This window comes from Chelonia mydas, chromosome 11 (genome assembly GCF_015237465.2).
Source record: "Chelonia mydas isolate rCheMyd1 chromosome 11, rCheMyd1.pri.v2, whole genome shotgun sequence".
NCBI lineage: Eukaryota > Metazoa > Chordata > Testudines > Cheloniidae > Chelonia > Chelonia mydas.
The window spans coordinates 62,947,764-62,974,925 of record NC_051251.2 but is presented as its reverse complement, the minus strand read 5'-3'; the positions used below and the strand labels follow the sequence as shown (position 1 = coordinate 62,974,925).

The 27,162-nt window shown below is 47.4% G+C and overlaps 2 protein-coding genes across 8 annotated transcripts in view; one reads left to right on the top strand and one right to left on the bottom strand.

Moving 5' to 3' along the window:
- PIKFYVE (phosphoinositide kinase, FYVE-type zinc finger containing) overlaps positions 1-589 on the bottom strand; it is a 99,225-nt gene extending 98,636 nt beyond the window's left edge. For all 4 annotated transcript variants that reach the window (XM_037912177.2, XM_037912180.2, XM_037912178.2 and 1 more), the window contains exon 1: positions 432-589. The gene's annotated coding sequence lies outside the window, so the exon portion shown is untranslated. The remainder of the gene's footprint in view (positions 1-431) is intronic.
- A 4,048-nt stretch (positions 590-4,637) lies between these two features.
- IDH1 (isocitrate dehydrogenase (NADP(+)) 1) lies at positions 4,638-25,957 on the top strand. Of its 4 annotated transcripts, none has more exons than XM_037912063.2 (9): positions 4,638-4,798; positions 8,310-8,437; positions 10,495-10,786; positions 12,850-12,955; positions 15,555-15,732; positions 16,782-16,933; positions 20,567-20,707; positions 21,713-21,875; positions 24,962-25,957. In XM_037912063.2, exons 2-9 carry the CDS (start codon positions 8,316-8,318, stop codon positions 25,053-25,055), a joined length of 1,248 nt encoding a protein of 415 aa, XP_037767991.1. In that variant the 5' UTR covers positions 4,638-4,798; positions 8,310-8,315; the 3' UTR covers positions 25,056-25,957. The 4 variants fall into 4 exon arrangements, with proteins under 4 accessions (XP_037767991.1, XP_043380921.1, XP_007071883.2 ...); XM_043524986.1 differs by lacking the exon at positions 4,638-4,798 and adding an exon at positions 4,866-4,985; XM_007071821.4 differs by lacking the exon at positions 4,638-4,798 and adding an exon at positions 5,480-5,500.
- Positions 25,958-27,162: the final 1,205 nt, after the last annotated feature.

Sequence of the window (27,162 nt, the reverse complement as noted above, 5' to 3'; positions counted from 1 at the left end):
AAACCTTCTTCTTGGTCTCCGAGTTTTCTTGTAAGCAGAGGGGCTCCCTTCAGCCTCAAGCGTCATACAGGGGCACAAAAAAGTCCAAAAATACTCATGTGCATCGTTATGGGGGGGAGGGAAGAGAAGCAGGGGCGATACTCGGACTCCAGAGATCACCGCCCAGCTTCCCGCACAAAGCCAGCAGGCTCCCTGCACGACGTTTCCTGGCGCAGGGTTGCGGGGGGGGTGTCCCTAGCTTTAAAGGCACCCCAACTTCCACTAGCTCCCGTGGGGGAGTCCGGGCCACTAAGGCAGCAGCAAGCCTTTGATCGCCGGGGAGGCGCTTTCCTTGCCGCCAGGACGCAAGACACGACAGCGCCCCCGCCCAGACCCGGGACTCCCGGCGGGGGGGGGGGGGGGAGCAGCGCCCGGGACCGGGCGCCCCGTACCTTATCCCGCCGCCGCTGCCTCAGGCCGCCGCCGCACGGGGAGCACCTCTCATACCGGCCGGGGCGCGTCTTGAGTCTTCACCATCAACCCCCGTGTCCGCTTCCCGTCTCTCGGGCCGCCCCCTCCTAGCAACCGGCCTCCACAAGCCCCAACCAATCGACAGCCGAGGGCAACCAGACCGCGCCAATCGAGCCGCAGAGCAATCCACCCAGGGGCCGCCCGGCTTTTGCCACCTCAGGGCGCGAGGCTGGCCCAAGTCCCTCGCGCGTGCTGGCCCCCGAGATCCCTGCCTTGTGCTTGCACGCACCCCGCACTTGGGTTGCTGCAGATCGTTGGCACCAGGAGGAAGCATAATGGAGCGGAGGTGGGCAGAGGGCTGGTCTCATAGAGCAGTGAACCCCACTGCATTTTAATTTTCCTGCACGAGTAAATGTTGGGGGTGCCTCCTTTTGGGTCTTTGTGGCGTCCTGCATTTGGGCCGGGGCAGGTTAAGAGGGATCGAGCTGAGCCCTCCAGCCTGCAGTGTTTCCTCTTACACCAGCATTGACACATGATCGACACAGCTTTTATCTAGGATTCAAAACGGAAGAGTCCATGCATGGGTCCATGTCTATAGCTCTCTGTAAATGAATTGTGAACTTCACCAGGCAGATTTTATTAAGCAGACACACACTCATTTACAAACTCTGTTAGCAAATGCAGTAACCTAGAATGGGGGGGAGAGGGGGAGATTGAGTGGGGGATGTTCAAATCCTTGCAATTTAGATTCCATCTATGCTCCAAAACCCCGTTCACTTTTACACCTGGTTTGAAAACTGGGAGGGGAAGGAGAACCATGAAATTATTGCAAAGAATTCATCCTTTTCTAGTCAAAATGTGAGTGAAATGTGTGATTAATATTTCAAGCATAGTCAGAGGATGGGATTTTCAAAAGTTCTTAGCCTCGGCATAACTCCACTCTCATTAAATTCAACATTGACATTCTGATGGTTTCCAATGATAGCACAGTTGAGCCAACACTGGACATTGTTTCAAAATCCCACCCCTGGTGTATGCAGGACCTGACAGTCTGCTGTCTTGCATAGTTATTCACACCTGTACATAGTGGGTGCCAAAATGCAACCAAATCTCACTTCCCTCCTCATCTACTTTGGACACGTGTAAATGACTATACACTGTGCAAGTCCCACAACCCCTAAATTAAACAAGAGGAATCAGTCTTCTTCAGACATATAACCTCCAGTGTCAAAGCCAACAGAATGTGTAAACATCATAAGCTGAACAGCACTGGAATGCTTTCTTTTTTCTCTTTTTTGGGGAATTGGGGGGCAATGGCGTTTTGTTTAAATTCTTGCAAATTAAGATCCTTTTCCTGCAAGCACTTCTTCTCTTCTATTCTATAGAGGTTCTTATACTGTGTGATGACTTCTGTAGCATTTGAGCACCTTCCAGTTGTAGCACTTTGCCTTTAAATAATGTGACTAACATCTCTCACATATTTATTCTCTCCTCCATGGCCCAGGGGGAGAATTTTGTACAGCTAGTTGTCTTGGTAAGGTATTTTTGTTAATGGTAGTAGTTGTGGTTTTTGTTTGGTTGGGGGTTTTTTTAGTATACATTTATGTTAGAGAAGATCAAAGAAGTGCACCTTGCACTGGGGTGTGGTGAGGTTTGTGAGGTTCCTGAGGGAGTTCATTCCACAGCCTCAGGCCACCCCACAGAGAAAGCTCTGTCTCCTGCACTGACAAGCATTGCTGTTTTTTGGAGAGCATTCCCCTGTGCCAAAGGAGTGAAGTTCTCAATCACAGTCTTCATCCCAGAGCTCTAGGCAGTCTTTTAGATATCCTGGGCCCAGGCCAGGAGTGCCTTGAAAATAAACACCAAGACCTTGAACTGGATTCTCAATATTCTATGGGAAGCCAGGATAGAGAGTGGGGGACAGGGCCTATGTGTTCATGGTAGCCTGTATGGCTGAGGAGACTTGCTGCAGCATTCTGTACCAGTTGGAGTTTCCCATGTGCTGAGGCTTCATGCTCAGGTACACGGCATTGTTGTAATTCAACTGAGAAATTATGAAAGTGTGAATGAGTGAGGCCAGATCATCATTCTCCAGCATGGGATGGAGCCTTCTAGCCAACCAGAGATGTTAGAAAGAGACACTCCTGGATGCTGCCACGAATACTCTTAAACTGAGGACTGAATTGACCAATTGTATGTCTGTTCCTTCAACCAAAGGAGACTGCTACTGCACTTAACTTTAAGCACCAGAAGTCTCTTTGAACTCAATAGATCATGTGTGCAGGTGTCTGCAGGGTCAGGGATTTACTTTTTGGGAGGAAAACTATAATTTTGTTTCCGCTATTATTTTCTTAATATCTTGCACTACAGCATCTTTTGTCTGACATTCTCAAAGGATTTTACCAACACTAATTCTCTGTTCAGTGCACTGTTTTAGTAGCAGAGGACAGCCTGAAGATGCAAGTAGAATAAGGTTGGAAAATGCCCATTCAGCAGTGCCCTGTGGCCACATTACACCAGCGCCTTTCTGGGGAATGCCCGTGGCACAGAGATCTCCCTGGCAGATTCACACTGACTCTGCCTCTCTTCTTGCAAGAGCTATTGCCAGAGGGTGTGTGTTGGGGCAAACCGGGGTGTGAGTTGGCACAGCCAAGGCATTTCTACAGCCCAATGATTCCCCAGCTAATGCAAAGCTCAAGCGGGTGGTGGCATGAGTTAGGGCTGCCTTCAGAGCTATCCTAACCTGCACCAGGCACTGGCCCAAACCCCAGCAGCCCCAAGACATGGGGGAGACAATTCACCTCCTCTCAACCCCTGTGCCAAGGTCTGTACAGAGATGATTCTGGCCCAAAGGGAGCAGGTTGACAGGAGGCCCCAGCAGAGAAAAGTGAGTGAGAAGAGGGATAGGAAGGAATGAAAGCTGGGTTGTGGGCAGAGCTGTGAAAGGCAGGGCTAGACACTGAAAACTAATGTTGCGGTCTGATATCCCCTACAGCAGGGATAGTCAATAGGTGGACCATGGGGCCAAATCCAGACCGCCAGATGCTTTTTATTTACTTATCATTATGATTTGTTTTCTTTTCTCTGGAGTCTGGACCTTGACCAAGAATTTGAACCTTGCCAAAAAATAATTGACTACCCCTGCCCTACAGCCTGACACAGGACCACAGGGCTATAGTCTGAAATGGGGGGGGGGGGGGTTTGAGGGGCTTGGCTGGTAACCCATGGGGATACAAAACCCTGGCGGGACCTCAGCCTCACCTGAGTAAATGTATAACCTTTGTGGGAGCATCTGCATGCCTTGGCCTCCCTTCTTCCCACTGCTGCCTCCCCCTTTCCTCTGTTCCCACCTTTCCTCTACCTCCCTTCCCTTCTCTTCTCCTTCCTCCTCCCCCCTCCGCTGTCTCCCCAAGGCCGGCCTTAGGGGTGGGCCACCTGGGCGACCGCCCAGGGTGCCGTAATCAAGGGGGTGCCGTGCGGCAGCGCAGAGGTGCATACTACCCATGTGGAGTCAAAAACTGCCCCCGGCTGGCAGGGGAGTGCTGCATTGGGGGCGGGGAGCACCCAGATTTCTCCCTGCTTCCTCCCAGGGGAGTAAGGGGGAGGCAAATGGTGATGCAACACAGCTACTGCTCACCCCCCTAAGGGGCAGTAAGGGGGGGGAACGAGGAGCAACACCAAGTGCTCCGCGCATCCAGGTCACTTTCCCCATCTGGGCTGGGCTGTGGGTCCAGCATCAGGAGTTGCCGCTCTCTGCCTTCACCTCAGGCAGCCCAGGTGGGGAAAGTGACCTGGACGCAGGGAGCCCGGACGGCTCCCCGATCCCCCCCCCAGCACCCCAGAGGAGCAGCGTTCCCGGGGGGAGTGAGCAGCAATGCCGGCTCTCCCAGCACCCAGAGCCGTTTCCCCACCTGGGCACCGGAGGGAGGTGCAGGGGTTCGGGGTGCAGGAGGGTGGGGAGCCCACAGGGGCAATGCGGGGGGAGGGACTCCGTGTCCACGGGGGCCAGGGCCACCAAAACACAAATTCTCCCAGGGCCTCATTTTCCTCGTGCCTCCCCCTTCCCCCCATAGCACCCCCACCCTGACTGCTGCCCGCCACCGCCCCACGGCAGGACAGGCCCCGCCCCGCCCGCGTGGGCCGCCCTCAGCGGCTGCCCGTTGCCGAGGCCATTGGCGGGCGCGGCCGGCGGAGGCGGGCCCGTGGGGCCAGGGCGAGCCGGGGGCCGGCAGGGGGAGCTCGGCCGGCGGCGAGCAGAGGCGCCGCGGCACCGGGAGCAGGAGCCGGAGCCGGAGCCGGAGCAGGCCGGGTGCGGAGACAGCGCTGCCCAAGCCCCTGACAGCCCGAGGTAAGCGGGGCGCCGGGGGCGGCGCCGCTGCCCTGGCTCGGGGCGGGCCGGGAGGGGCTGTCAGTGACAGCGGCCCCCTCTGCCCGCGGGGCACCGAGGCTCCGCGGGCCGGGCCGATCCGTGCCCGGGTGCCCGGCCCAGGGGCAGGTAGCCCGGTGGGGGGGGGCCAGGCTCGGAGAGCGACGAGGTGGGTGCTGGGCCGACGTGGCGAGGAAGGGGTCAGGCTTCTCTCTGGAAATGGGGGCCTGATCGCGGGTGGGGTGGGGTGGGGTGGGGTGGGGGGGGACAGCCAGCCCTCCCCTCCACCCCCCCCCGCCACCTCAACCATGAAGACCTTTTACCTTCGGTCTGTTTGCACGGTCCCCTTTGTCCCCTGAGTACAGGGGGTTGTTATCTGACCTCTGTACTTTACCCCCCAGCAAGAGCTGCAGTTGTGAAACAAACCGCCCCACACCCGCGCTGAAAGCCATGATCCGGCTTCCCTTGAAGCGGCCGCCTTAGCTCCAGAGTGGCATAGGGACACTTGCGCCCCCTGGGTTTTACAAGCGGCCCGCATCTAGATTTGTTTTGCAGATGTCGATCGTGTCCCGGTGGGTGAGGGTGCGGGGGCCTGTCAAGGCTGCCCCTGCTCAGGATCCGGCTGAGCGCAGGGTTTCTTTTCTGCCGGTGGGAAGTTTACAGTGTGTTTGGTTTTTTCAAAAGGTGCACCTTTAAATGACTTCATTTTGAGTCGCTGTCGAGAGTATGATTTGTAAGTCTTTGGAAAATACAAAGTGACAGTTCATGATTGCAAATGTAATATCAAATTACAGCTGCTTCATGACAAACAAAAGCTTCACAATGAGACTCTATTGTCTAGCTTAGATCACTTTTACATTATACAGACCTAGTCTGAGTGGAAATGCTTTTGTTTCTTGGTATAACCTAAAGTGTGAATTTCAGCCAGTATAGTTATACCAGAATAACCTCTCCTGTGGACATTTCTTGTATGAGTGGCTTTTTTTGCCGGAGAGGTTAGTTATTTCACTCTAGAAGGGGTTTAAGCTAAACCAACAAAAAGCCAGTCTTCTTCCAGAATAAGATTGTCTGTGCAGGGAGTTATAATGGCATAGTTATACTGGTATAACAGGTAAAACTCTCCCAGGCACACGAGGCCCACAACCAAATTCTGATCTCAGATCTCGCCAGCACTGCGATTCCAGCCACTGACATAGCTGCACCATTGCACATTTCTAATGTGGATGTGATTTGAACTGTGTAACTTGCAATAATGTAAATAGCAACTACACTATGCAATGAGCCTCTCCTAATGAAAGAGTGTTGGGAATGTACAATCCAGGCCTCTTTGGCTTGGTGTGTGGGCTGAGGATATGAAAGGGGAGAGGATGTTGTTTTAAAGTCCGTGCTCTGTGGCAAGAATGTGAGAAACCTGAAAGGGAGAGATCAGTGAAGTAACTGACTGTCAGAGGTGAGCTTCTTAATAGGATAGCCAAATCCCATGCGTAGATGTTCAAATCAGTGTTTAGGTGTCTACATGTTTTATTGTCTCTGTTTTACAGATGGGGGAACTGAGGCTCATACGCCATAGCCATACTAGGGAAAATGTTGTTAGTTAACATGTTTAAATGCATCTTTTAATTTTTTTTTCTACTGATGTCAAAGGCTAGAGTGGGTAGCAGCCAGACATTCAAAAATGATCACTTTTGGTTGCCCTATTCTGGGCTCACAAATTTTTCAAACGCCCCAAAATCAATGGCCTCTTTCTTGAAAGTGTTGGTATAAATGAATTGCTAAAGTCACCCAGAGCCAGAAAAAGAACACAGAATCTTTTAACCGGTAATTCTGTGCCCTAATCACAAGACCCTTCTCCCTCCTCGTCACTGAAAAAACATATTTGCAAATTGGGCCTGGAGTACTTATATGTGTGGGCTGAGCCTACTATGAGTCAGCCAAAGTTTTGTGAATGGCCATTTGTATAGTGGCTTGTAATAAAAACTAGGCAACCATATCTAATATTGGCAAGGACGCTATCTTTGGATAGAATAAAAAATTTTTACCTTTAAAATGTTTCAGATTGGTTATTATTCAAATTGATGTGTCCAGATGGGGTTATTAGTAGCATAAGGCTGCAAATTATTGCCACTTCGGAAGGTGGGTTTTTAGAGGAAGTAAAAAAATGAAGCATGATCTAGTGCTTGGAGCACAAGACTGAATCAGGAGTTCTCTGTTCTGTTCCCAGCTCTGCCCCGGACTCTGTGTGACCTTGGGCAAGTCACTTACCCTCCCTGCCTTGCTTTCCCCATCTGTAAAACAGGTATGCTACCCCTTTCCTACCTCAAAGCTTCTTGTGATGAAGAATGCAAAACAATGTTTGTAAATGGCTCTGAGATCCTCAAATGAAAGCTGCTGTATCAATTATGAAATATTTATATTAATTATGCCATTACTTTCACGTAAAAAAAGTCTAAAAATGGACTGGCTACATGAATGCTGAATAAGAATTACTAATGCAAAGAATTTTTACTGTCAGTAAGGATCAATATTTACATATTAAGGCCCCAAATCTGCAAACACTTATGCTTGTGCATAACTTTACTCATGTGAGTCGTCCCATGGAATCCAGTGAAACTACTCATGTACATGAGGTTGTGCATGGGTATAAGTGTATAAGCCTTAAACATGAGTTTCCTGTATCTAAGTTGAGAACTTAAAATAACTAATGAGAACTATGTTGCTGGATTGCGTTTGAGAAAAAATTGCCAAGTCATAGCTCTTGTGTAACCAGAAGTAGTAACCAAGCGATGGTAGCCATTTGAAAGCAGAGCATAAAGTGTTTGAATAGTGCCTTTTGTTGACAAGGATCAAGAAGCAAATAGGAGCCATATAGAGTCTTGGTGGAAAATATTTTTAATGACCCTTGACTCCAATACTTTAGGAGTACTCTGTTTTCAGAAAACAGATCCGTTCCAGTACTTTAACCCCAAAAGTAAGACATTCAAGTTGTATTTGCATATCCTTGGCATTTCTGTACCAATGTGACATTTTACTCCTGGAGGGGAAAAAAAGAGCAGAGATGAGCTGATCTCTACTAAAATGACTATGTATCACCAACCTTAAGCATTCAAAAATCGTGAGTCTGGTCCCTCAAAAATCATGAGATTGGCTTAGAAATCATGAGGGTTTTTTAACTAATAAATTTTGAACTCTCTTTATTTCCCTTCTGGATTTGGAGCCTTTGGGAGACACTCAGGGCACATTTTCAACCTTCTCTCCACAACCACGAGGATAGAAACGTACATGAAAGTTGAGATTGTCCCCTAATCAGAAGCATCCAGGAGCTGGGGCTTTAAGAAAAGCACCACATTTCAGGAGATTCACAATAAAATGAGAGTTTGCAACACTGCTAAAGGATTAGTGTTTGTAGGATTGGGACTTTTTTTTCTGTTCATGTTATAAAAATGTGCATTGCTTAATATCGAGAGAGTTTAGTTTGTTTTTACATCTTATTTAGTTCAAGATGTCCAAAAAAATCCATGGAGGGTCTGTTGTGGAGATGCAAGGCGATGAAATGACTCGGGTGATTTGGGAACTGATTAAAGAAAAGCTGATTTTTCCATATGTGGATCTGGACCTGCACAGGTAATCATATATATGCATCTGATGAAGTGAGCTGTAGCTCACGAAAGCTTATGCTCAAATAAATTTGTTAGTCTCTAAGGTGCCACAAGTACTCATGTTCTTTTTACATATAGTGTATATGGCTGATTTAGTGTTGTTGGGCATTGGTTTATATTTTTGTATATGTGGGGTTTATACCTTGTCAGAGAACTGGCTCCCATGAACGTCTCCCCTCCAGCACTCAGTGCTTCTCTGCTTGGTTTGCAAAATGATTGGTTCTGAAGCCCACCAGGAAGGGCTCAGTCATCTACTGAAAGCCAGTACTTTGTGGTGAGAAACCTGTTTGCCAAATGTCTTCGCTATGACCTCATTCCTGCAAACACTTTCACTGACAGTCTCCTTGCACGGTGTACGCCCAGCAGTAAGTGGATTAAACTGGCTGTGCCTCTTAGAAAGGACAGCACAGGAGTCAGAGCCCAGGTGTTCAGTTACCACCTTTGGACCTCCTTAATTCTGGGCTGCTCTAAGTCTAGTGATGCCTCCAGTGTTAGAGCAGCATGCATAGCTGCCTGTATGCTTTATGCAGCCTAAATCAGCTGGAATTCAGAGAGTTTCAGCCATTTCTCCTTAACCCCCTGTCCCCAGCACATCCCTACACGGACAGCTTTACTGAATGATAGTATTGGGCTCCCACTGGCCTTATGCCAACGTGGGGGAATTCCCCACAGGGCCTTTTTACCCATTTAGGCTGCTGGAGTGGTACAAAGGGGCTGTTGTAGGGAATGGAACAGGATTAAGCAGTATTTGGATTAGTCTGTGACTGTTCACACTTCTCACCGTTTCATAAACTGTATCCATCCACCTTTGCTCACCTCCACAATAAAAATAGGAGCAAGTTTTTAAGAAACCGGGGAGGGGAAAAAAATCACACCTATCGGAACGTGATGACACTGCCTACAAGACTTATTTTAGCAAAATAAAGAGCTATTCCTTCCCTTCCTATCCTCAAAGTAGTAGGTCAGAATTACAGTGGCAGCAGCAATGTTCATGAGTTTTTATTTTCCCAGCTGTATGGAGAGATCTTCAGTGGTGTCAATCATTAGTCAAACCCACCGAGTCTGACCTTTTCCCTACTTACAAAGCGGTTTGCTTTTGTTCTGGAGACTCCACCTCCTACTTGCCCAAGATTTACTGCTTGCTGGTGCCAAGAGGAACTTACAGGAACCTAGCAGCTTATTGCACACACACACAGTCTGGAGGAGAGTCCATTCTTAAAAAGTGGGGAAGAAGACTGAGACTGTCTTCCCAAGCACAGTGGATACATTAATGCCCTGTTTTACACGTAACTGATTATACTTTGAGGACAAATATGCAAAGCACAATTGTTCATAAAAACAGTCATGAGTATAGTAAACGTTTTCCCCTCCACTGTTTTAAAGAAATATGTTCAGATGTACTTTTAAAGTGTAACCATGTGCTGACTCCATCATCACTGGTATTATTGTTGGTGTGCTTAGTGTTATGTATTACGCAAAGAAAGCCACAGTCCCAGCCCCAAGAGGCTTGCAGTAAAAGGGTATAATTCACTCAGGGTTTATGCTGATTTGCACGCAGGCAGAGGGCCCCATAACGGAAAGTCCATCGGGGAAGGCTGAAACAATGCAAAACAGCTACAACTTCACTTGAGCTGCCAGGGTGATAGGTTGACAGAGATCATAAAGCAGGTGGGTACTAGCTGAGAATAGGGCATGGCCAAGGCAGCTGGGGATGCAAGCATCTATGTATCCTTGCAGCAGATGCTGTTGGCAGGGCTCCTACACAGCCTCAACCATAAACTAAAGCTACCCCTGCACCCTCACCTGCAGAAATGTTGAGGGAAGATACTGGTGTTAAGACCATCTATCTTCCCTTGTTTTGACTCCTGCTGGAGTGCAGGTTGGCTCGATGTAGATACCAGTAATGACAGAATTCTAGGATTGTGTGTGTGTGGTCCATTTTTATCATGTATGACCATAAGCATCTTAGACTGATCCATCTGGTGACTTTGATTATTGATTATTTTGGGGGGTTATTTGTAGCTATGACTTGGGCATGGAACATCGTGATGCGACCAATGACAAGGTGACAGTAGAAGCAGCAGAAGCGATAAGGAAGTACAATGTTGGCATCAAGTGTGCTACTATCACTCCGGATGAGAAGAGAGTGGAGGAGTTCAAGCTGAAGCAAATGTGGAAGTCTCCAAATGGGACAATTCGAAACATTCTGGGTGGCACAGTCTTCAGGGAGGCTATTATCTGCAAAAACATCCCCCGGCTGGTATCTGGATGGGTGAAACCCATCATCATTGGCCGTCACGCTTATGGGGACCAAGTGAGTTACTACTTTAGGGTCATTCTCTGTTTCTTTTTATCTGTACTTTATTTAGGTGAACAGTCTTATCCCAGGGAACAGGTCTGGTACAAAACAGCATGTGCCCAATATGCATGTGATATCTCTTAAGGGCCATATTTTAGCTGCTTTTGCACAGATCCATGAGGGGGTGGAGATGCACTCATCATGCTCCTGCTTATTAGCTGGTCGATGACTGGAGCTACTGTAGTTCTACTAATATACAGAAGCCTATGCTGGAGGTAAAGTGCACTGTTTCTTATTAAAGAGTGTAGAAATTACCAACTGCCCCGAAGGCAAGCTTACTACCTTAGCCGTCTAGAGACAGAATGTCTCCAGCGACTGTTCCCAAGGCCCTCCTCCCATCCCATTGCAGCTATGACTGTATAAGAGACTCTACCACTAAATTTTTTCCTTCCTCTTGTCCCAGTGTTGTCAAATTGTCTGAAGTACTTCCAGGTAGCCCAACATCCAAATTACTTCTCCATTCTCCGTGTTTCCACCATGGGCAGCTTTTGTAGAGCCAGGTACTCATTTCATGCAAAAAAACCAACCCGAAACCAACAAAACCCACTTGCTTGGTTACTTTCTAAATTGTGCCTGGGATGCATCCGATGAAGTGATCTGTAGCTCACGAAAGCTTATGCTCAAATAAATTTGTTAGTCTCTAAGGTGCCACAAGTCCTCCTTTTCTTTTGACATTTTATTGTTTATTTAGACTTACAAATAAATCATGTCATTTGAGCACCTGATTTAAATTAAAAGTTTGACAGCCTAGTGAAAAAGCATTTGTCCCTTCTTCGAGTGATTGTCCGCACAGATTCCACTCTCGGTGCAGAAATGGTTGAGGGAGGGTTGAGTTTTGTTTTGTTCTGAAGCTGTTCAAGTGAAACAAAATGGTGTGGAAGGCTGTGTGGTCCCATAGGAAGGGTAGTGGACTGGAAGTCAGACCTGGGCTCTGTTCCCAGCCCTGCCACTCACCTGCTGTGTGATGTCAAGCAAGTCATAGCAGCTTTGTACCTCAGTTTCCCCATTTGTAAAATGGGAATAATGATATAGATCTTCTTTGTAAAGTGCTTTGTAATCTATGGATGAGTGTTATAGAAGAGCTAGGTAAGTCATATGCTTACTTAAAATGCAGGGGACAGCCGAGTATCTAATTCCTAAGAGCAAAAAGAAATGGCTGAGCCCATACCTCACAAAAAAGAATAATTAGTATTATGTCTTTAAGAAATAAATCAAGAGCACTGAATAATTAAGTAAGCAGTGGAAATTACAGTAGGCTAGACAGTATGTTGATAAAGCAAAAGAAGTGGAAACTTGCCGGAGCAAGTGATTAAAGTGAAAGGAATAATAGATGGGAAGAGGTAAAGGAAAAACAGCAAGCCGTAGAGCTTGGGCAAGTTGCAGAAGATCTGAAGAACAGAACATTACTGATGTCAGCAAGGAAATGGTGAGAAGGCTCGAAGGCTGTAATGCAGAGTAGCCTGAAAAGAACCTAACGATGTTTACCCAGAGCAATTTGGAAGATGATGATATACGTTTTTTGTAGCTAAGTTTTACAGTCATGTGATTTTTTTATTTTTTTTTTTAGGGTGTGTGTTGCCTGCGTGGGCGGTTTTCTCCCATTTGCAAATCCCTGAGAATGATTGATTGTTACTGTAGTTAGGCCTGTGTGGAATTCAGGTCTCAAGTGGAAGGCTAGACACTAGTCGCATAATTCACAGCCACTGACAAGATAGTGTAGTTTGGTGCATAGTTGTGTTAATCCAATTATGAAATGGAATCAATAGAATTTCCCAGAATATCCCTTTTCCCCCTCCCCCACTGAATATTAATAACATTTTTAGATGCTTGCCACTTTAAAATGTCATCTACATCTGGAAAATGTCAGTTTCTGCATGTTTCAGCTCTTTTAGTGCATCTATTTCCATATTTTTCCAAGGAATGTGAATTGCTATTAGACCAAACATGACTATTTCTCTTGCAGTTTACCTGTGTATTGGATGAAACTACTAAACTTAACTCTTCTGTCTTTTGTACAGTACAGAGCAACAGATTTTGTTGTACCTGGGCCTGGAAAAGTAGAGATGACTTACACACCAAAAGATGGCGGTAAACCAGTGACCTATCTGGTCCATAACTTTGAAGGTATGTATGGTGTCACAAAAGCTGTGATTGTAACTGGTATTTGGCATGATTCAAGTTGGTGGGTGTGTCAAATTCACGGCATGATACAGCAGCTATACTTTTATAGGCCTATTTCATTTGTGTGGGAGGGGAAGAGAACTTTCCAGCGCTGAAAGTTAATTCAGTTTTGTTGGAAATCATAAAGCAAAGAAACACAATACAAAACACACACGCACACCAGACTTCCCACTTCTCATGCATCTTGTGTGACGCTTGGACCATTGGTAGCTATGTCAGGCACTGCCCTTCACTGATAACAGAGAGAGAAATTCTCACATCGCAAACTCACCACCATGCTTTGGACTAATTGGCAGATTCTGTCAAAAAGCCGAAAACTGCTTGGAGAATGAACTACTTCTGTTACTCCTAGAGGAAATCCCCTCCCCAGAGATCAGGGCTGAGCCATGCTGGCAGGGTAGTGTGTGGGTTCCCAGCCCTGCTGCTGCACTCTGGATAAACAAAGCACTTTGTTCACCAAGGCAGTCAATCAAATGCCTTTCACCAACACTACGCCATGCAGTTGTGTTGAACCTGAAGTTTATGGTTATATGTGAATTATATACAGATGTGCAAATTATCTTCTTTAAATTATTTTCATGAAAATGTTACACTTGAGGATGTACAAAACTTGGTAGCTATGAGACCCCTAGCCCTAAAAGTTCTTTGGAGGACCTTGTAGTCAATCCCATTCTGCTCTGTACGTCACTAAGCATGGCAGGCTGGGTGCCAATTTGCATGCTATGACTAATGGAGTCTGGTGATTTCTATTCTTGGATCCTATTCCAACATACTTGGATTTGGCTTCTTAATAACACCAATGTCATCTTAAAACAACTTGGCTTTTGTGACAAATAATCAAACCTGCTTCAGTCATGAAAAGGTCTGGCTGTTTCCTCAACTACCACCAGGTACCTCTGTAATAAAACTCAACTATTTCTATCATTACCAGGAAAACACATAGGCAGTGGTTCAGTTATCTTACGAGGCACTCCTTCCAACATTATGTTTTGGGTTTCCAAATGAGGGATATCGTCAAGAAAATTTACTGAAAAATACTTTGGCCAGTGAGACATTTCAAATTAGAATCAATCCTGCAGACCCAGGGAAACCTCCCATTTAAGCCAGTGGTAATTTGGCTTTGAAAATGATAGTGAAGCTCTAAGGCATTTGGATAAGAATGAGCCCATTTCAGGTTTCTCACTAAGGGCCCCAACCAACTCTTATTGAGGTCAACGCGAAGACTCTCCTAGAGATCAGTCAGTGGGAACTACCTTATTGAAGTCGGTGGGATTTTGTCATTGACTTAATCAGGCCCAGGAACCTCGATCTTTTCATTTCAGTAATTGTCAACAGTAGGAAGACAATTCTAGTGTGTCTAGTTTTGATCAAACTCATGGCAGATACAACAGCCTCTAGTAAATTTCACAATTCAAAGAAGAGAGAAGGGGCTGTGCATGCTGCTGTGAAGCCTAACCTTCTGTTCTTCCGACCAGACAAGATGACAGGAGAGTTTGGGGGAATTGTGTTTCCGTGGCTGACTGGCTCTGTTCTTATTTTTAAATCCGTAGCTCCTGTTGTTCTCAATAAAATCACCAGAGTTCTCTGTGATATAGTTGTTTCTGCTTCAAAGGGTGATTCCACTTCTATATGCCACACACAGTTTTATGTATGTACTTCAGACTAAATTGGAAATTAGGGAACGTTAATGTATCTCTTAGAATGCTGGCTTGGCCCACAAGCAGGTCTCTCCTTCCTCCTCCCAGGGTCCATGCTGAGGAAGGGATTACAAACTGTGGAATGGAGGACATGCACAATTTCCCTGCCTTCCCCCTCAGATATGCACAGGCCGTGCACAACCTAGTCAGAACACTGTCCAAGGCTGTGTTGTCTCTTCACTATAGCCCTTATGGGGGTTCTATGAACAGGAGAGCCTTCCTTGCAGCCTGGTGACCATGAACCTGTTATCTCAGGGAGCCAGGAGAGGCTACACAGAGGTCCGAGCCAGTGAAGAGATGCAGGGCCTCCACAAATGACAGTGGGTCCTGGGACCCACCAAGTATGAAGTTACTCCCACAGCCTTTGTCCACATTGCCAATGGTTAAACCACCACCTCAAAGAAGTAGGATCTCCCACAGCAATTTCCTCCCCAGAACCCTTTTCCATGTTTTTTTTTTTTTTTTCCTCCCATTCTCTGAGTGGTGGTGATCTGGACCATAGTTAGGAGTCACTGAGGGAAACTACATCTGGCCTACAGCCATGTAAAAACTTACTTAAGCTTAAAGATCCACCAGGAACGATGCTGAGATCCATGCCTCACAGCACTGAGAGAATTAGACAAATCATGCACGTGTGGGGGAAGAGTCCTATTGTTTGTAACTGAATTCCATCCTGTTATACTTATACAGTTTCTAGGACTGCATCAGGAAAGACAGGCTGCCGAGGAGGATTCCAGCCTGCTGGCTGGGAATTCTATAGCATGCTGTTAGAAATGGGGTGGGATTTTTAGCCAGTGTTGTAGTTAATTCTTATTTACTGTTCTCTTTTCTCCCTTTGCTGATAGGCTGTGGTGGTGTAGCTATGGGAATGTATAACCTTGACCACTCCATCAGGGATTTTGCACACAGTTCTTTCCAGATGGCGTTATCTAAAGGCTGGCCCCTGTACCTGAGCACCAAGAACACCATTCTGAAGAAATATGATGGACACTTTAAAGACATCTTTCAGGAGATCTATGAAAAGTAACTAGTACAGATTGTTACTTCCAGTTTTTCTCTTCCAGAGCATTTTTTCTGTAGTAGAAAGATGGTTCTCTTATTCTTTGTGAACCCCCACCGTCAGTTCAGAGCCCAAACCTGTGAAGTGCTCAGCACCTCCTACGAAGTGCTTAGCACTCCCTGCTCTCATTGAAGCCAGGATGGGGCACTGAAGCATGTGCTTAAGGGCTCTCCTGAATCAAGGCTTTGGTGTCCATCTCCACTGGCATCTATTGATGATAAAAAGAAAGCTCTGGAGATTTGGATGGAGTCATGGAAAATCCCTGGTGAATTCCTTTAGAACTTGAACCTCACTAATTTTTAGTAAAGCACTGCAAGTCTTCTGTCTTTAAAATGTACATATGTATACTCTTAAAATGGTTTATGTTATAAAGAGGGAATATGTCTAGATTTTGGTAAATTGTTGCTTGGCCTTTTTTAAAGAAAGTATCTTGTCCCACAGCTCTCCTAATTAACCAGGGAGGTCCTTGATTATTAGACTCCAATTGACCCCAGAAATAAGATCACACAAAATTCACTGTAAATTGGTGTCAGAAGCATGGAGCCATATTCTCCTCCCATTCACCAGTTTAATCCCTTTAAATGCAGCTGAGTTGCTGTTGATTTGTCTCAGTGTAAGAGAACACCATTGGGCCTACTGATTCTCAAAGCTGAATTCATAAGACAAATTCTTTTAATAGTGTTTCCTCTAATTTATGTTTGCTGTTTGTCACATATTTGAGGAGCTCAGCCATTGGTTGTCTTCTCCCCTCCTCCCCCCACCTTTGACTGGTGACATGCCATCTTTATATGCATGCTTCATAAAAACCTATAAAACCAGGAGCAAAATGTATTATGTACATCCTGTCTTTTCAGGTGCTGCTCAAGGCACATAAACATCTTCATCTCAGCCCACAGGCTCTTTCCTCTCCCATTTCCTCATGGAAGTTAAGGATTTCAGCCTTTCACCTGTATGTTGCACTGACCAGAATTGTAATTGCCAGAAGCTACCTGGTGGTTTTCTTGTTTTTCAGAGAATACAGGCCCCAGTTTGAAGCCCAGAAGATCTGGTATGAGCATAGACTCATTGATGACATGGTGGCTCAAGCCCTGAAATCTGAAGGTGGCTTTATCTGGGCCTGTAAGAACTATGATGGTGATGTGCAGTCTGACTCTGTGGCACAAGGTATGACCTGTTACTGTTACCTAGGCTTAGCTCAGCAACATGCTGGAACAGGAAGGCCACCAGCCTCACACGGAGCATATCATGCTACGTATCCGTGCGTATGCTTATCCTAGAGCCACTACTTTATCTCCGAACTGTTTGCAGTTCACAGACTCAAGAAAAACTAAGTATGAGATGCAAACTTAGCTTTTAAAAGGGACTCTCAATTGGCAGAGTACATCCATCTTCTATGTAGACTTCTTTGTATGATGGCTGTTCCAGTACTACAACTACTAATGGCTCTAAACCCAAAGTGCTTGCACCAGTAGCTGGGATTTGGTCACCAAAATGCCTGCATGACTTAACCCAGGGCACAGTGGCGAAAGCTGAGCATGGAAAGGTCACCTGAGCAAATTGGCTCAATGCCCCATGAGCAAAAAAGAAATTGTAATGACATAAAAATGTAACCCAAATGCCAAGAGCCAGATAGATATTGATATGAATAAAATTCATAGCTCTTGGTAAGAATCCTACACAGAGATGTGTCCTGTTGGCATATGTGTGGCACTCGCAGGAAGAACGTCAGTTGAGTAGTGTTCTTTCTTTAGCACCATCAGCAAATTTTGCCTCACACAAAACTTAGAGGGATCCTTGTTCCTTGCCCCAAGAAGCTTCCAGTGACCCAGATCTCAGAGACCTGGAAGGTGAGAACGTGACATGAGCTCCCAGTTTTACATCCCCACAAGCTCCTTCCGTCAGAGGGGATGGCACCAGGAAAACAGGTTTTGTGTTTTTGTTTGTTTGTTTTGTTTTCCGTTTCCTCAGGCTCTCATCTGTGGCTCTGTCTGTGGGAAGGAGCACTCAAACCCAGTGTAAGAGCCTAATCCCATAAGTTTTAAGGTTCATGGATCACCTATTCAAGTATGGGAGTTCCAAGCACTGGGACTTTGCATGTTGGGACCCTACATGCTGAAGAATGTAGGGGAAGGAAGAATGGCCTCTGCCCCATGTGGTCAGGGCTGGATTAACCCATCACTGGACCCTAAGCAAACATACATTTCTCCTGGCCCAGTGCAGAGGGGAGGCTCTGGTAGGGTGACCAGGGTGTCCCAGTTTTAAAGGGACAGTCCTGATATTCAGGGTTTTGTCTTATATAAGAGCCTATTACCCCCTATCCCCGTCCCGATTTTTCACATTTGCTATGTGGTCACCCTTGGCGCTGGAGGGTGGGACTGGAGAGAGCCCACTCACCCCACCGTGGCGGTTCCTGTCCCAGGGGGTTGGGCCCTGCTCCAGGCATTGTGACCTGGTGCATGAGGTTACAGCACAACTCAGGTTCAGCCCGGTTGCCCCTCTGTCATGACAGGGGCGGAGTGAGGCGGCTGGGCCAAACCTGACTGATGCTGCACCAGGTCGCAATGTGGTCACAACGTGCAATGTCCGGAATGGGGAGCCAGGCCTAGACCTGTGGGACAGGAACCACTGCTGCAGAGTGAGAGCAGGGTGGACTCGCATTCTCCTCTGCCCCTGGGGTCTTCCCTCCATGCTCGGCCAGGATTAGGGTTGTGGTGCCAGGGTGAAGGGTGGTTGGTGCCCCCTTGGTGGGGCAAGGCATTGGAGGAGGAGGACACTGGCCTCTGATTTTAACCCTCTGCCCCCACAAATTTGGGTCCTAGGCATGTGCTTGGTTTGCCTGTGCATCAATCCAGCCATGCATGTGGCTAAGGCAGAGGACAGGAAGTCAAGAGACTATAGTTCTATCAATGCCCCTGGGTCCATGTGACATTAGGCAAGCCCTTCAGTCTTTATTTCTCTCTAAATCGGGGAGGAGAATAATACTCGCCTCCCACACAGAGCTTGCAAAGCAGAACTCATCCATGTTTCGGAAGTGGCTTGAGATCCTCCCAAGGAGATGGCATGTAAAATCAGAGTCTTATTATGTTAGACAGGTCTTTAGCTGGTGTACACAAGTGTAGCGCATTGAAATTCCTAGACCGTGTCACTTTACACCAGTGAAGGACCTGGCCCAGATTACCCCAGATGATCAGGTGTGGCGTAGAACAGAAACTTAAATCTCTGTACAGGAGCAAGTTTCTCCTCCCACCCCCAAAGCCCTTTTTCTGATGGAACCTTTCTGTAGGAATGGAGATGACCATGACAAGATAAATGTGGGGAATGAATAGGGTGGTCATATTTCCCAAAGGGAAAACAGGACACCACGTGGGGCTGGCCCAAGGCACTTGCCTGAGCCCTGCCCCCCGCACATGGGGCTGGCCTGTGCCTGGCCCCACTCTACTCCACACACGGGGCTGACCCAAATTGCTGGCCTGAGCCCTGCCTCTCCCACGTCTAGGGCTTTTGCCAAGCCCAGCCTGCTCCCCATGTGGGGCTGGCATCATTCCTTGCCTGAGCCCTGTTCCCTCTCCTCCGCCCCGCCCACGCGGCTGGCGTCGCTGCTTCCCCAAACCGTGCCTGCCCCCGCACAGCTGGCATCGCTGCTTGCGCAAACACTGTTTCCCCTCCTCACAGGGGTGGCATCACTGCTCACCCCCCGCACGTTCCTCTGCGCCCCACTAGGAGTGCACACCCCACTTTCTTGACAAAAATGAGCAATTGTTCCATTTGCTCCTGCCAGCTCATGATCAATTGGCAAGAGCAAACAGGACAAATGCCCATTGTTGCCAAAAAAGTCATCACAGCTGGGACATGGCTTAAAAAAGGGACTGTCCCGGTCAAAACGGGACGTGTGGTCACCTTAGGAATAAGGATTGACAGCAAAATACATGAACAGATAAGAAGTAGGACAGTGGAACTGGGAAGCGGGGCAGGAGGAGTGCGCCACAATGGAAATATTGTGGGGGCTCTGCCCCCATGTAAACTCGCACACCCCGGGGTGGGGGAAGACAAGAGCAGGATCCGCTGGGGCTGGAGCAGCTGCAGCAGAGCCCAGGATTGGGCCAGGAAGCAGGACTCAGAGGGACTGGAACGGGCCTGGGAGCAGGTAGGAACCCAGCCTGGACCTGGCTCCCCACATCTCCCCCAGCCAAGTCTCCCTGCCTCCCCTCATTTCCTTCACTCCTATCTCTGCACCCTCCCCCCAATAAGGAAATCTTCCGTTCCTCCCACTGCAGCTAGCTTTTCCGAGGCTCATTGCTTTTTTTCCCCTAGGAGAAATCTCTCTCTTGGGAGAACTGAATTTCTCCTCTTGTTGGGACCAGCGAGTGTGAAATGAAATGCAAAATCCAATTGCTAAACAGCCCTGCTGCTCCCATCCCCTTCCCATGCTGCTTTGCAGTTTTGGGTGACTCTTATTTCAGAGCTTTGGGAGTCAATGGGAGAGGAGAGGTGCTCGCAGACTCTGAGCTCATTGGTAGGAAAAAAGTGGCTGGCTATGGTGAATATGTATTTGCTTGAAATGGGGCAAAATGTCTGCAGTTTTCTAGTGGCTTTGGTGAATAACTTCTATTATTCAGACACTTGGGAGCAGCTTCCTAAGTCAGAACTGAACAAGTGGGTGTTTTAGTATTTAATGTCTGGCTGGTATTCAGGAATACTGCGTCTGTTTGGCTTCCCTTGTGGCTTGGCAGAGTGGTGTAGCTTTAGCAAGTCCGGGTTTTCAGAGGAAGACTTGACCCGTTCGATTATAACCTGCAGGGTATGGTTCTCTGGGGATGATGACCAGCGTACTGATCTGCCCAGATGGCAAGACAGTGGAAGCAGAAGCTGCTCATGGCACAGTGACACGTCACTATCGCTTGCATCAGAAGGGTGAAGAAACTTCCACTAATCCCATTGGTAAGATGCCTCGGGCTTCTCTCACTGATTGCTACATGTAAGAAGGAGTTAAGACTGAGAACACCCGCATTGTTGTTTCTGCAAATTCCTGCCTCACAGAATACCACACATGCTAGCTGCATGATAATTTGTGCATCTGATGTGGTACTTCTGCAGTGTACAGTACAAGCAGCTTGGAACTGAATGGATGGGAGCAATGAATCGTACACACAATCTCATCTATGAGATGTTCTGACATCCCTGCATTAATGGTCTAGTAATGGCACCACTGGGTTGTTTTACTTCCAAATAGAATAGGTATACACAGCTGATAAGCAGAAGTGAGCAGAGTATAGGTTTGTCTATGTGAACGCTTAGTTCACAGCAAGCCGGGATGTAAATCTACCCTGCACATGTGGACCCTGGTGTTATGCTCGAAAGAGTTCCCTCATGTGCTTTATTCTACTCCTGTGTAGTTTGCTGCCCCACACTAAACGTTGCTAGTGTGCTTTAGAGTCCACATGGGCACTTAGCACGTGGCAGGCTCCTGCAGGATAGATTCTCTCCCCAGCTGGCCGCGCACTACGTGTGTGTATCAACAAGCCCTATAAAATCATGCTGAAACATCATCTGCACTTGCCCGGAGAATGAGTGTAACATGTAACATGATTCCAGCTTGCATGGTATTTAATAACTTTGTTTTTATAAGTTTTAACTGCATGTAGCTCTTCGTATTGGCCTGTGTTCATCTCCATCCTGTGCCAGGGAGAGGAGCGAAAGAGATACTGGAGCATGAAAAAAATCTGGAATAGCACATGGGGCTGCTTTAAAAAACAAAGGCGAGACAGTGACATGAAGTCACTCCAGTTCGCACTCCAGATTTCCCCTGAACATTCAGGGTTTCTCATTAACCTTCATCAGTTGTTCCATTTCTTACTTGGGGGATTTCGTACTTGTTTGTTGTTTGTGACAGTGCCACCTCATCTTATTGTTTCAGCAGTACAATTATACTCGCTTTCCCTTTAGCCTCCATTTTTGCCTGGACTAGAGGACTAGCTCACAGAGCTAAACTGGATAACAACGCTGACCTCAAGAACTTTGCCATTGCCTTGGAAGAGGTCTGTGTAGAGACTATAGAGGCTGGCTTCATGACAAAGGACTTAGCTGCTTGCATTAAAGGTTTACCTAAGTAAGTATGCGGTATCTGCACTGCCCTTAAACTGGTCCATGGCATTGCTGGTAAAGTCTGTAGTGACCAGTAGAGCATGGCAGGTTGGTGGGGGGTAGGTTTAAAACCACTGTTTATTATTTGTATTACTGTAACGGCTAGGAGCCCCCATCATGGACCAGGACCCCTTTATGCTAGGTGCTGTACAAGCACAGAATAATCATAGTAGCTGGCTCTTACATAGATCTCAAAGCACTGCACAAAGGAGGTCAGCATCATGAGCCCTATTTTACAGGCCGAGAAACTGAAGGTCAGAGTGGTGAAGTGATTTGCATACGGTCAAGAGACAGTCCCTGCCCCCAAGAGCTTACAATCTAAGTAGCTCAATCCATTCTGTCTGGCCAATGGTGTAAGAGCCCAGGTTGACCGGAACAGACTGCGAGGCAGTTACCGTGGAACGACTGTCTTACGGTGACACTTGCTTTTATTAAATACAAGTGTGAACTGCACTAGTATGAAGGCTGGGTTTCTACACCTCCTAAAACCTACAGACAATTAATCTACAGAATTCTGACCATTCTCTCCTTCACGTGGTGAACTAGATCTTTTGTTAAGGGTGTCGGGATGGCCTTGCATACCATTTGAGCTGCAAATACAGTTACAAAGTGAGGCATGTAAAAAAGGGCCAGTCAGATCCCTCATCATGTCCTTCTACTGTCTTCACATTCTAGTACAGAACTAAGCCCAATGTGAGTTGGTCCTGTATTAACCTCTTAACAAGGGATTGAAGAGAATCGTGCATTGTATAGTTCAGACTGACTCTACAATCTCTTGGGCAGGCCACTGTATTTACACTCTCCCTATCAACTGTAATATGTGGCCCAAACCTCCACATACCTGATGCAAATCAGAGCCAGTCTTGCAGCTTTTCCAAGGATGGGTGAGAATTGCCTGTAGGCGGGAGGGGCATGTTGTCTTACTGGCAAAGCAACTAATATACACGTTCTCATTATAAATCAGTTAGTGGAGAGCGCCATATAGCCTAAGACCAGTAGCAAGAACAAAACAGGTAAAAGGGAAAGCAGCCCTGCTGTTAATCCTAGGCAGAGGTTTTCTTAATAGTCTAAGCGCTAGGTATGGCGTACGTAAACAGGAGCTGCAGGTTCACGTCTGGGGGAGAGCAACTCAGTCCTTTCTGAGGTAGATACAATGTGAAAGTCTTTCAGAGTAACAGCCGTGTTAGTCTGTATTCGCAAAAAGAAAAGGAGGACTTGTGGCACCTTAGAGACTAACCAATTTATTTGAGCATAAGCTTTCGTGAGCTACAGCTCACTTCATCGGATGCATACTGTGGAAAATACAGAAGATGTTTGTTTTTATACACACAAATCATGAAAAAATGGGTGTTTATCACTACAAAAGGTTTTCTCTCCCCCCACCCCACTCTCCTGCTGGTAATAGCTTATCTAAAGTGATCACTCTCCTTACAATGTGTATGATGATTATCATGCACATTGTAAGGAGAGTGATCACTTTAGATAAACACCCATTTTTTCATGGTCTGTGTGTATGAAAACATCTTCTGTATTTTCCACAGTATGCATCCGATGAAGTGAGCTGTAGCTCACGAAAGCTTATGCTCAAATAAATTGGTTAGTCTCTAAGGTGCCACAAGTCCTCCTTTTCTTTTTATGAAAGTCTTGTAGATGAGACTTTAAGTGATGCCTTGTCTGTTCCGGGGATCTAGAAGATCCCTGGGACTTTTCATAGGAGAAGGGGTTTGCGCTTCTCTTTTTTGTCCAAACATTTCCCCCTTCCCTTACTGTTGGCACCCAGCATAGTACACGGTTATCTGCATGTCTGCTGCATTCCTGCAGTGGCTTCATTTCAGTGCTGCTGCCTACATAGCTGATCCTTCTGGCTGAAAGGTGCTGATGTGGGTTTTACACTCTCCTAATGCGACAGTAAGCTCTTTTAGAGACTGTTGAAGCATGGTTACTTCTGGGTTTTGTTTTACATGAATTCTGAATGCAGCTGCAGCCACAGTCTGTCCAGGAGGGTGCTCCTCACCCCCGGCCCTCCGGACCTTATCAGGCCCCTCCCCCGCAAAACCCTAGTCCTCTCCCATCTGTAACCTGAGCCGGTTGTGGACTTGCAGTTGGTTAGTTTCTGAACCATGCTTAGAGAACAGCTGTACACGCTCATGCTCCACACATTCCATTTCCTCACCCTCGTGTCCTGCCCTGACACCAAGTGGCAAGACCTTTTACCACCTGTGGAGGGTGAGGATCCCTGGTGGACCAGCCTGTGTTCCACCTTGGTCCCACAGCAGACTGGGGATATAAGCTGGCTGTTCCTTCATGGAGCCATGAGCACGGCCGTGTACCTGGCATGGTTCACCTCCCTCCTTGACACCTGTCCATTTTGTGGCATCGGGGAGAACCTGGTGCACATCCACATCTTCTTCTTAGGTTCTGGCTGCCCTTTTCCCCGCATCTCCTGATTTATGCATGCCCTATCCTGGCCGCACTAAGTCAAGAGATCTCCTCATCAACCTCCTCTTAGCACTGACCAAGGTGGCCATCTATATAACCAGGAGGAGGACGCTGGATGGGAAGTTGCTCTGCAATTGTGGGGCCTGTTTCCACTCCTTGCTTCGATCACGCATCCGGGCAGAGTTCCTCTGGGCTGTGTCCACTGGCTCCCTAGACACCTTGAAGGAGTAGTGGGTGCTGTCTGGGGTTCTCTGCTTGGTGTCCCCTTCTGGATCCCAGATTTTGGCCCTATAACTTCACTCTTGTCCCAGTTTTTCATTTGTTCTCCCCCAAACTTGCCTGAGCCCTGGGCTCAGTAGCTCCTCCCCTTAGGCTGAGGGAGGGGCCTTGCCCCCCAGAACACAATAGGTGGTGTTGCCTAGCTCTCTGTCACGCTCCCCTTCATATTGCAAGGGCCCTTGCACGGAAGTGACCTTCACGCTATAAGCTGATCGGTGTTTTATACAACTTCTTCAATAGCATTATAACTCAAAGCCTGAAGAGCATTTTCCCTTTCCGCTGGGCCGCATCAGTGCCTTAAGGTGGCTGTTTGGTGTGTTTTTCCCTCTGCAGCGTGAAGCGTTCTGATTACTTGAATACCTTTGAGTTCATGGAGAAGCTTGCTGAAAACTTGAGCCTGAAACTAACCTCGCAGCCCAAACTGTAAGTTCAGCCGTCAGGAAGTGCTCTGCAGAGAAGCCCGCCTCTGTCCGATGACTGGCTTACACTGCAGTGTGTAACATTTCGCAGTGCTGGGAGAATTGACACGGTCACCTTTTTTTAAATGAAATCTGTTTAAAAACCTGTTTTAACTCATTAGCTGCGGGGGTGGGGGGTCTATTTCGCCAGCCATCTGAATGTGGTAGGACACCTAACAACATTCAGATCAGGCCAGGGCTTCCCTCCTTGATTTATCCCTCACTACTGCCTCTTCCCCCCCCCCCCCCACCCCCTTCTGCCTCACTTCAAAACCAGAGGATGATGCATGAGTGGGAACCTCCTCTACAGCCAGTGGCAACCTACAGTACAACAGACATGTAGAGACTGGAACAGTCCTCTCCTCTCCCGCATCATCCACTGCCTGTGTACAGTAAACTCCGTCTTTTCAATTGTCTGCCTTATGAATGCATTAAACCAGCTTCCTTGATAATGGCAACCAGAGCACAGCAGCCTGGTGATGAGGGGTTACTCGAATCAGAGCTATAGCAAAGAGAGCGCACTTAATGAATGCTGGAAGCTTGTTTCAGTTCCCTAGGGTGAACGGCTACTAAACCCATAATGTAGTGGGGTGTGGGGGGGGAATTGACTCTGTATTTCATTATACACCCTTCTTACTGCATGGGAGGCATGGGCACTGGTAGGAGGTAACAATTCCTATGTATTTCATAAAGGTGCAATTACTCAAGCTGCTTTCTTCAGGCAGCTGAATGCTTCTCATTCAGTCTCCTATATCGTTGTGACACTTCAATGTTCAGCATTATGGTCTATTGTGAAACACTATTCCAGCCATGGTTTGTTTTTTCCCCTTGAAGGGTATTTGTTCGGGCTAAAATAAAACCAGAACTAACATCCTCTTGTCTCTTCTCTCTCGTGCGCGCGCGCGTGTGTGTGTGTAAAAACAGAACTATCCAAAATAAATCTGTTTAACTGCGGTTTGGGGTGGGGAGTCCCGGGAGGGGGCGGTCAGGTGACAAGGAGCAGGGGGGTTGGATGGGTGAGGAGTTCAGAGGGGGGCAGATAGGGAGCGGGGCCAGGCTGTTTGGGGAGGCACAGCTTTCCCTACCTGGCCCTCCATACAGTTTCGCACCCCGACGTGGCCTTCAGGCCAAAAGGTTGGCCCACCCCTGCACTACGCAATGTAATATGGCTGAGGCCCTACCCAGCTCCTTCTTTACCTATGACCTAGTTACATACAAACACACAATTTCATCACGCCTCCAGGGCCCCCAGCCTGACTGCTGCTTGCTACCACCCACCTCTCTTAGGCTCTGTGGCCTTGGCTGATAATCTCCCGGTGACAGTGGGAAGCCCCAGAGAGGTTAGTGGAGCAAGGGAATATAGTTAAGAAATTGCCTGCCAATGAGAGCTATTAGTCTGCGGAATAATTTGCCATGGAATGTGCTGGGAGCCCCCCCCATTCCACATTTAACTCCCTACTGGACACTACACTTGAAGACGTGCAATATGGAACAATCCTGCACTGGCTGGGGAATGGGCTAGATTACCTTGTAGTTCCCCCCTCGCCTACCACCCCCCAAAACCTCTGGATTCTATGACCATGGCTGTGGAAGTTGGGAGGTAACGTGAGGGGTTGGAGTAGAGACCCCAAAAGTACAGATTTCCATGTGGCCACAAAGGCATAAAGCTCCCGGGCTTAGATGATGGGTCATTTTTACAGTGCAGAAAAGCGGTAGGCATCTTACAGAACAAACAGGTGGTATCGTTCCCTCTAATAGTAGATGTGACATTATGAGCAGTAATAGCAAACAACAGGAAGAGGATGGGACGAGGAAGATGGAGAATTATAGCAATGCGATCATGCAGTCATTCGTTTTAGGCATGTGCACAGCTCGGTGGCTCAGTTCTGTGGGATTCTGAATTGCTTCATTTGTGGGCATTGCAGAAGACCCTTGAAGGGATTTGAATGGTAGATGTGTAGAGAGTGGGTACAGTAGGTTTGGGAAAGGAGATTCAGATCTGGTCTGCAAACCCCAAGTTTTCTCTAGAATACAAAACTTGCATTTTTGTAGGAGACTAAAGCACCCACTAGTGTC

Coding starts and splice junctions, on each gene's coding strand:
- IDH1 (XM_037912063.2), top strand. CDS start 8,316: ATGTCCAAAAAAATCCATGGAGGGTCTGTTGTGGAGATGCAAGGCGAT. Junction 16,934..20,566: donor GTCTGACTCTGTGGCACAAG/GTATGACCTGTT, acceptor TATAACCTGCAG/GGTATGGTTCTCTGGGGATG. Junction 21,876..24,961: donor TGCATTAAAGGTTTACCTAA/GTAAGTATGCGG, acceptor TTCCCTCTGCAG/CGTGAAGCGTTCTGATTACT.